General features: G+C 52.8%; 1 protein-coding gene across 1 annotated transcript; it reads right to left on the bottom strand.

Annotated features, from left to right (window-relative positions):
- Positions 1-2,192: 2,192 nt before the first annotated feature.
- VWA7 (von Willebrand factor A domain containing 7) lies at positions 2,193-9,956 on the bottom strand. The gene is given in 23 exon segments (XM_045825915.1): positions 2,193-2,336; positions 2,412-2,605; positions 2,608-2,712; positions 3,085-3,157; positions 3,210-3,226; positions 3,281-3,336; positions 3,338-3,428; positions 3,547-3,583; positions 3,585-3,634; positions 3,637-3,671; positions 4,088-4,206; positions 4,208-4,282; positions 4,770-4,886; positions 5,095-5,159; positions 5,162-5,206; positions 6,464-6,633; positions 6,736-6,931; positions 7,369-7,476; positions 8,099-8,196; positions 8,704-8,761; positions 8,764-8,977; positions 9,308-9,528; positions 9,953-9,956. Coding segments are annotated over 23 exon segments (2,292 nt in total).
- Positions 9,957-10,087: the final 131 nt, after the last annotated feature.

Here is a 10,087-nt window from a genome sequence, read left to right on the forward strand (position 1 = left end):
GAGGATTGGCTGAGGGAGGCACAGCAACAGCAGCTATGTGTGGGGGTCCTTGGTGAGGTAGGGGGTTGCCCCGAGGTGTGTGGGATGGGGAGCAGGGACACGTGGACACAGCCTGACACCACCCTAAAAAGGAGAGTTAATGGGCAGGGATCATGAATTAGAAGCAACATTGTAGTAACAGGGTGCCAGTAAATGTTAGGTTGGCTTTCATTGTTGGGATTGGAGAAGACTAGTCTGCATTCCATTCAGACGGAAGTGTTTGGATCCCTCATGACATGAGGGAGTGGCCTGGGTTACTCCAGTGGGTCAGGGATAGACAGGACATATCCATGAAGAAAGAGATGGTAATGTGCTACTTGAGGGGCTGGAGGAACTCAATTGTTAAAGGGATGGAGTGGAGAGTATTGGGTTTTCCCACCTGTCTTAGAGGGTTATTGGGATAAGGGATCCAGATGGAAAAGAGGAATGGCCTGTGGTGATGGAAAACAGTGGCAGATGGACCTCAGGTTTTCACACTGTCAGCCTCCAACTCCTCTTTTAGGATTTTCTAACAGATTTATTTATTTAGTTAGTTTCTTTTAAAATTTTTTATTTACTTACTTTTAGAGAGAGGGGAAGGGAGGGAGAAAGAGAGGGAAACATTAATGTGTGAGAGATATATTGATCCTTTGCGTCTCACACACCCTCATCTGGGAACCTGGCCTGCAACCCAGGCATGTGCCCTGACTGGGAATTGAACCAGTGACCCTTTGGTTTGCAGGCCAGTGCTCAATCCACTGAGCTACACCAGCCAGGGTAGATTTTCTAACAGATTTAGGCTCAGAGCCTAGAGGTCCCCAGTTAGCTCAGGTTTAAGAGGTGAACATCTGTTTGCAGAATCTGATTCAGGGGAAGGTGAATTTACTGTTTTGGGGGTATCTAACCTGCAGCCCGTGGGCCACATGTAGCTCAGGATGGCTATGAATGTGGCCCAACAGAAAATCATAAATTTGTTTAAAACCATTTTTTTTCTCATCAGTTTTCATCAGTGTTTGTGTATTTAATGTGTGGCCTAAGACAACTCTTCTTCCAGTGTGGCCTAGAGATGCCAACAGGTTGGACACCCAATTGGGGTAGAGAGGAGACTGGAGATTAACACTGGTTTGAATGAGAACATTGAATATCCCTCCCTGTTTTCCCAGAGTCCCTTGAACAGGCTTTTTCCTGTGTCACCCAGGACTGGAAGGGAGGCCAAGGAAGTAGAACCTATGGCAACAACAGGTAGACTGGAGGGGAGGAGGGGGAGGGCAGAGCGCAGATGCCCAGACTGTTTCTCTTCTCTTCTCCAGGAGTTGTCAACACAGCAGAAAGAGGTCATTCAGCCAAAAGGGGAGATGGCTCGGCCAGGCTTCCCCAAGGGGTAGAGGGGCCCTACCATGTCTAAAGCCTCCTCTCATTCCCCTCAGCTGGTGACAGAAGAGGATGAGTCAGAACCTTCTTATTCTGCCTCTTGACTCAACAGCTAAATGGCTCCAGGTTGTGGGTCAACTGAAGTGTAAACATCTGGGTTTGAAGTTTATTCTCTGCTCCTGAAAATTTCCATTTCATCTTCTTGGGATCTTACCCTCTCACCCTCCTGTAGGATGTCCATACATTATCTTTCTTTGAAATCACTCTGGGGAGAAGACATGTTTATTGAAACTATCCTTCAATTTTAAATACAAAAACAGAATAAAAGTTTCTCTAGAATTTCAAATAAAAAATTATATAAATAACACTTTCTGGTACCCTTTCACCCCCCTCCCTACCTTTGTCTCTTCCCCATATATCTTCTCCTCTACCTGAGCTTGGAAGAGCAAGAACAAATAGTGGAATAAAAATGCTACAGAGCAATAGAAAGCAACTTCCTCAAACAATGAGTCTTTGGTTTGGTTCCCTAGGGTTAGGGAAAGTGCATTGTGGGAAAATCTATTACCCTCTATCTCAATCTTGTTAAGAGAAGGGACAAGTGCATGAGGAGGAAAATCTCCAGCCTAGACACCCCCAGGCGGATTTATTCATTTCCCGAGAAACCCTGTTGAGTGCATAGAGATAGCCATCTGAAGCCCAGGCACTGAACAGTCAAGGAGCAAAGCCCAGCGGGGAGGGGAGAGGAGAATCTGAGGGCCAGTTGGAAGTGTGGGAACAGAAAGAAGCAGGAGGGTTCAGAAGCTTCACGTGGAGAGGCTGGAAGTGAGAGAGAAGCTGAAGTTGGCAGATGCTCCAGTATCAAGATCCTGAGGGCCAGAGAAGCTGGCCATGCAAAGGGCTGACAAGCGGGTTTGGGGAGATGCGCCTTGCTGCCCCCAGCCAGGAAACTGGAGGTGGGCAGGTCAGGGGAGGGGACGCCCCAGGTCTCTCTAGCCCCAGCCCACCTTCCCCAAGCTCCTCACCTCCCAAAGGGCTCGGACCACATTGCTGGGCTGAGGGGCAAGTGGGTGCAGGACGCCCCTCCTTCCTCCTGGGCAGTCAGCTCCAGAGAAGAACTTGGGGGTAGCCAGAAGCATGGGGGGAAGCGAGGCTGTGACAAGACCTGGCTCATGGGCTTCCCTGGCCTCCAAAGGCACTTGGCCCAGCTCAGCACCCCAGGGACCCATCGAAGGATGACGTGGGAGATGTGAGGCAGAGGAAGACTGGGGTGACCTCTGGAATCCAACCCTGTCACTTCTACCAGCTGCGAGGTCTGGAGACCCGGGGCAGGGGAGGGGCGGGAGAACAGAGCTCTTCGTGAGACTCGTCAAGACAAAGAGAAAAGAATGGAATGAATGGCTTTCAGAATAGGGGATCCTTCTGTGGAGTAGGGATAGGGAAAAGGGGTTACCTCTGGGGACTGTTGATGAGAAGGGTCAGAAGGGAGTTCTGGGAGGCTGGAAGTCTTCTAAATCTTGAACTGAGTGATGGTTACATGGGTATATTGTATGAAATCCATCCAGCTGCGCACTTAAGTTCAGTGCACATTTATATAAAATATGTAAATTATAACTCAATAGAAAGTTAAATATATATAGAATTTTATAAATATAAAACTAATGAACAAATCGGGGTAGGAGGGAATAGATGCGCCTGCAACTGGCTGAGTCGGGGGGTAGAGGTCTGGGTGGGGGCCGTTCTCCATCGGGATCCCGAAGTCCAGGATGGGCTGAGGTGAGGGAGGTGAAGGCAGTCAGAGACCTTTCCCAGATGAATGTGACTGACATGGCTCTCTGAGCTCTGCAACCGCCCCCCACTTCCCACTCCTTCTCAGGAATATCTCCATCCTTACCTTGTACTCACCTGGGGGTGCCCTCAGCTGTGACCTGGATCTCCCAGGTCCTTGTCTATGGGATCATTCATGGTCACCATCCAGAACTTCCCAGAGCAGCAGGTGTGACCTAGACACCCCTGGACTTCCTCCTGGCCCTGGGAAACCCCTGGGTGGGAGTGGGGAGCAAGAGATTGTCACATGAAACAATTTCTTTCCCTTAGTACATTACTCCACGTTCTCCATTCTCAGTTCTTCCCTCTGCCTTGAGGCACACGTGGAAGTACCTGCGTGGTTCCTGATTCAGAAGCTGCTGGCCTCCCCCAGGGATCCAGACTGCGACCCTCTGGAGCAGTCCATCCACACTGAACACAGTGGTCTCCCAAGCACCACAGCTGGAGGTGCCAGGGGGCAACGATGGGCAAGACCAGAATATGGGGAGAAGGCAGGGCATGCAATGAGGTGGGAACAGATAGGAGAAAGGTGGCGACAGAAAGAAACTGTCACATCTGGAAAAGGGATACCAGTAAGAGAGGGGCATAACACCAGGGATGAAATTATAGTCAATGACAAATTTGGAGGTGAGGGGTTAAGGATGAGTCAGTCACTTCTTGTTCCCCCACCTTAAAAGGCGGCAGGACTTCCTGTGGTGGCCCTGAGGACAGAAAATCAGAGCCCAAGGTTGGGGGAGGGGGGCAGTACTCCCCCTCGTACACTTCTGGCAATACAGCAGTGGGAGCCACTCCCCTCCTTCTGTGAGAAAGGAATGCAGTGTCACTCATCCCCTTCGTTCTGAGCTGAAAGCAGTGTAGGGTCCCTCTGTGCCCTACACTTACCAGGTCAGCCATGCTGTTCCCCCAAACAGCTGCCACATCTCGAATGTGCTGATCTTTGGTGAAGATCACCTCTCCTCCAGGGGCCAGGGCTACCACGTCATACGGCTCAAAAACGCAGAGGGGACAAGACCTCACAACGAGCTCAGCCCTGACCCCATAATGGGTCTTCAGTCACCAGGAATATTACCTGTGCCCAGGAGGGGGGTCAGTACTTGAGGTGCCCAAGTGCCATCTACCATTACAAGTGAGGATCTCCTGTGCTCCAGCTTTCCACGGAGCTCGCCATGAGTGGTAGGGTCTCCGTCTACCCTCTGGCTACACAGGCTCTTCCAATGACACAACCCCTGGCCTTCAGTTAGCCATTGCCACTCCCTTGTCACTGTTACAATATGACATCCACAGAGTGGTTTATTGGCAACTAGGTCTCCAGTTCTTCAAATGGTTTCTTGGGGGCAGGTTCAAATACAAATTCAGCATCACTAAGGGTAGGGCCTCCCACTTTTAGTATTGTGAAAAGGATCGGGAAATGTTAAGCTTGCTGTACCCTTCTCCCACCCATGCCAAGGCTTGTTTAGCCACCATAGTGTGGTGGGGCCCTTGTTATGAGATGGTTGTCACAGGGCCTCCTGCATCCCTGAGTGGCTAACACTAGGTCTCCCACAGGCTATACTAACTCTGCAGTGTTGCTCCGAGTCAGGGACTCCGCCCGGCTGGTGAGAAAGGTTATCTGTGGGGGAGGCACCAGTGAAGACAAAGATGTCTGAGAGTGGAGGTGTGTGCAGCAGGGCCAGCTGGCAGGGAAGGAAAGGACTGGTGTGAAAATAGCAGCAGCAGGAATGGGCTGAGTGAGGTGGGGCAGAGGAGGCAATGTGGCCCTCGAGTGAAGCTAGTGGGACCAGGCTCTGAAGGTGAAAGGGGTGGGGCCCCAGGAAGGCTCTAGCTCTCCGCAGTGGTAGCGCCTGGAAAGGGGGGTGGAGAAGGGACGGGGCGAGGGCAAACCTCCAGGACTGACAGGCACATCTCAGGCTCATCTCCACCCCCCAAGGCTTGGATCTCACTGAGTTTTGCCAGAACCTATCAGGGTCACGTTTGTAAAGACAGGGGCGGAACACTGGGGAGGAGGAAAGGAGGCTGAGATGCATGAGGAGAGGGCTCCCCTCATTCTTCCCTAGTCAAGAGGCTTGCTGTACTCTTGGGCTGCACAAGTACTGAAATAGCGATATTCCCTTATATTCCCTTTATACAGGCAGGGCAGAGGCTAGGTACTTCTGGTGGGAAAGTGGACCTCATGTCCTTAACAGAATTGCAGCAGTTCCTGGGTCCTTTTGGGAATGTGTGTAAGTGTATAAAAACAACTGGGGCCTCCGTTTCCTTATCAGAAAAGACAGAAAAATAATAGTACTTACCTCAGAGGGGAATTGGGGAGACTAAAAGAGTCGGCTTTGTAAATCTTAGAAGAGTGCCTTGACACATAAGTGACTGAATTCTTTTTTTTTTTTTACGATTTTTATTTATTTATTTTTAGAGAGAGGGGAAGGGAGGGAGAAAGAGAGGGAGAGAAATATCAGTGTGTGGCTGTCTCTCACATGGCCCCCACTGGGGACCTGGCCTGCAACCCAGGCATGTGCTCTCACTGGGATTTGAACCTGCAACCCTTTGGTTCCCAGGCCCATGCTCAATCCACTGACCTATACTAGCCAGAAGGCATAAGTGGCTGAATTCTTCATTATTCACTTACTCATACCTTCATCAAATATATGATAAGCCCCTATCCTATGCCAGCTACTATGAGATTTATGCAGACAAGTTGGACTCAAACCCTGCCCTGAGGGAATTCTCAGTCCTATAGGCATTTTGTCTGATGATCATTTCAGCCCTGGGAGATAGACAGGATAAAGCTAGTAGTGACCCATTTTGTGAATGACAAAATTGAGGCAAAGAGAAGTTATATGGTCGACCTAAGGACACACAGTAAGACTGGTTGACCCAGGCTAGATTGTCTGACTTCCAATTAGGAAAAGGAATACCATGTAAGTATTTGTCTCAGACACTTTGCAGAGGCCTGGACCCACCAAACCCCTATTTTCGCCCCAACCTCTGTCTATGAGAAGTACAGAGAATTGAAAATGACTCATTAGCACTGAAGCCGAAGACAGCAGAGGCTACCCACCTAAGCATGGGTCATGATGAAATTCAGATGTGAACCGGTGCCTTTTCAGAAGCAGTGGAAGAAGTGCCCGATTGCTTCCTGTATACACACAGGTGCCTGGGAAAGGCTCTCTCAGGCCCACTACCCACCAGTGGCATTAATCCCTTGCCTTGGACTTGTCTTTCCTCCGCTATCCCGGCCAGACCAGACCACAGTTACCTGCATCATGGAAAGGCACCAGGACATAGTGGGCAGGCTCCATGGGGCTGCCCTGTTGCTGCTCCACAATGTAGTGAGCCTGGATTTTGGCGGTGTTGATCTCCTTGCCTGTACTGCCCGTGGTGTCCAGGGAAAAACTGAGGCTGGAGGCTGGGATGATGTCCAACAGCCTGGGGGAGCCCCAGTGAAGGGTCTGCATACTTGTCCCCAGCTCCTGGTTTCTCAGCTCCCTGAGGAGCACCTAGAGAGCCCATCTCCAGGAGGCCACTCACCTGGACAAAGTCCTGTGTCGCAGGCATCTTCACAGGAGGCTAAAAGCCTGGGTGGAGGCCAGAAGGGCCAGTTTTGCAGCCTGGAGGTAGAGCATGTGGTAGGGGGAGAAGCCCAGGGCTGTGCTGTCCTTGTTGATGCCTCTCTGTGGTAGCTGGGAACTGCTCTGGTCAAGACGGCCCCCATGGCTACATTTTCCTGGGCTGGGAAAGGCACCTGGAGGGTAGAAGTAAGAAACTCACTGCCTCTTAAGAAAATGGGGCCCTTCCTGACCTGGCCTAACTCTCTCTCTGCTCCGCAAAGGATCAGCGGGAAGTGAAGACATTTTGTGGAGGGCCAGTCTGGAGGGGTCAGTCACACAGCACGTGGGGGATCCTGTGAGCCCTCTAGTCAGTCCCCAAAAGCTGCCCTTGGGCAATGGAGAAGTCTTATTAGGTGAGAAGCTGCTTTCCATCCCTCCCCCAACAAGTCATAGCCACCTCAGTGGGCCTGTACCCACCCACCCAGTTCCCAATGTCCTCTCCTTCTTACAGGAAGTGGGGCAAGGACCTAAAGGACTGAGATCCCAGGGGACTGGGTCAGGGGAAAGGAGGTGACTGTCTCCCCTTCCTTCTGAGGGCTTCCCTATCTCGTACCTGAAGACTTGTAGGGATGAGTTCCAAAGTAGCCAGAGGTGAGTGTGAAACCCAGCAAATTTCTGGGGCAGCTCAGCCCCTCCCAATCAGAGCAGGTAAGATCTCCCACTGTGGAGAGAGGGCAGACAACTAGAACCCAAGATTCTGCTGCCCAGCCCTTATCCCCATCCACCCAAACTTCTTCAGCTCTTCCTCCCAGCTAGAATAGGGTGAAAGCCCACAGGGAGGTTTCATAGGTACACTTCTAGGCTTCCTGGAGTTCAGAGGCTGGTGGTAAGACTGAATATCTGAGACTGGGACTGTGCTAGAAAAGCTAGCAGTGTGGGAGTTAGCCCTACAGGGCCTGTGCCCTCTGTGAGCTGTGACCAGCAAGTGCACTTATCACGGACAGGAGGCAGCTTGCGGTTGCTGTTTAGTGTGGAGGTTGAGGGGACTGTGAGAGAAAGTCCCACGGGATCCAGTGGTGGGGAGGAAGCCATGTGAAAGACAGGGAACTCCATGAGGTCTGCAGACCTGGTCCTAGCTCTGTCCTTCCCTGTGTGACCTTAGGGAAGCCTCCTAACTGACCTGGCCTTTGGTTAAACTGGGAAGCCTCACAGGTCATTCCAGAGATGAAGTGATGGGACACCCAGTGTGGCCTCGGGATGTGCCATGGTGGCTGGGTGGATCGAAAAGAGGCAGCTCTGAGGGCTCCTCCCTAACCACTGGGGTCATGGCCTTGTGGCTGCACCTTGTGTCAGGCTCACCAGCTCTTGCTGTGGCCAGAGGAGGTAAGGGTGTGGCTGCTGCTGCCCTAGTTCCGCCCAGCTGCTGTGACTACAGAAATCCCTGTCCCAAGAAAAGGAGGGAAAGAGAACATGGCACTCTCTGTTCTCATGGCCCCCAGCCCTAACTCTCCACTCTTTCATTCCCCACCTGAAAACCTTCCTCCCTCCCCTGCTACTCCTGTCAGACACCCCAAGGCCCCCCCACTACTCTACCAGCTCCACCCAGCCCTGTTGCCCAGACCAGAGCTTTACTGATGGGGGTGGGTCTCACCTCATTTCCTTCCATCTCACTCAGAGCCCAACCAAAGGTTCTTCAGTGGCCACCTAGGCCCACTTCTGACCTCAGGGCCTGCCTGTCGCCCTCAGTGGTCTCTAGTGCAGTTGGCTTCTGGCTGTTCCCACAGGAAGTGCTGCCATTGTGGAGGTGGGGACTATGGAGTAGCCTTGGGGGCTTAGCAAGCAGTGCTCCAGCCCCTTCTAGAGGCAAGGTCAAGAAGGCACCAACTGGGAGACAAGACAAGACAGTGTCTCCCAGTTGGTGCCCTCTTGACCTTGACTCTAGAATTACCCCATCTTTTTTCTTACCTGCAAGGCATGGAGGGCTGCCCCAAGGCACTGGCAGGCTGGGTGTGGCCAAGAGCTCTAGCCACCACCAGGGTCTCCTATGGAGCCCAACCAGGCGTGTGCCCCTGGCCCAACTGCAGGTCAGGGTCATTCCTGAAAGTTGGCAGGAAGTCCTGGGCTGCACTGGCATGACACACCTCACTTGAGGCTGCTTGGAATGGCCAGGAAGAAGACCCAGGTCCGAAGCAGGAGACATCATTGGTGAGGAGGGTGTGGCCCTGGGGGAGTGGGAAAGAATAGGGTCTCCAGGGAAGCCTCTTGGATTGGGCCATTGCCCACGTTTCCTCAGCAACTGGCACTCAAGTCTGGTTGTGGAAGGAATGGGGAAGGGGGTTCACCTTATGAGAGGTAATTCTGGACCTTTTCAAGGGGAAGGGATTCCTGATTTCAGGACCAGGGTTCTTGGGTGTTGTTGCTACAGGGGGTAGAGGCGAGGCAGGGAGGGGAAAGAGGGTGTCTTCTTTTGGCAAGCAGGACCCTCAAGGAGCACTGGTCCCAGGACCCCCAAGGGATTCAGCTGAGATGTGATGGGACCCAGGGATACTCACTAGGAAATCCTCAAGATGAAGTGGGGGCCAGCCTGGGGACAGCTGTTCCAGAAAGAGCTGCAGAGAGACATTGAGAGCTGTCTCCTCAGTCAGGTCCTGAGTGGAGCCAGGGGCGGCCAGGAGGCTCCAGATATTGGGAAAGGCAGATGATGGGGGCGGGAGCAGCAACTGCAGCAGCAGCAGCAGCAGCAGCAGCAGCACTGAGGGCCCGGGTGCGATGCCTAATGGGACATGGACCCGAGGGACAGAAGGCGCTCAAGGGAGGAGGAAGGAGCAATTCCAGGGCAGTCCCAGCTCTGTGTCCATGGGCACCTGCTAGGGCCCCTTCTACTTTATCTCAAGCACCTTAGCTTCCTGCCCTCCCCATCCGCCCAGACAACCTGAGGGCCTTATCCGACTACTTGGGACTTACACCTGCAGGAGGGGCCCCAGGCTGCTCCCCCAGTACCCACCCCCACCCTAGCACAGAAGTTTCTCCTTCATGGTGGCTAGGTCTCCAGGCAGGGCTGCCAGGTATGGTGTCACAGAGCACCAGAGTTCTAAATAACCTAAGTGGGACTCAAGGGCAGGAGGACGGAGGAAGGAGGAAGGAGGCCCAGCAGGGTGCCGCAGGGCTGCAACATCCCCCGCCCCACACCCCTGTACTCATGCTGGCCCCAAAGACACAGCAGCAGCCAGTACCAGGGCCGGGCTTCCTTGGCTCTAGTTGGGAGGTGAATGACAGCCAGAAGGAAGGGAGCAGGCAGCAGTGACTCAGGCCTGGCTCAGTGCCAGGGCCAA

The sequence above is a fragment of the Phyllostomus hastatus genome, unplaced genomic scaffold, assembly GCF_019186645.2.
Source record: "Phyllostomus hastatus isolate PE091 unplaced genomic scaffold, TTU_PhHast_1.1 phas_scaffold_60, whole genome shotgun sequence".
Classification (NCBI taxonomy): Eukaryota; Metazoa; Chordata; class Mammalia; order Chiroptera; family Phyllostomidae; genus Phyllostomus; species Phyllostomus hastatus.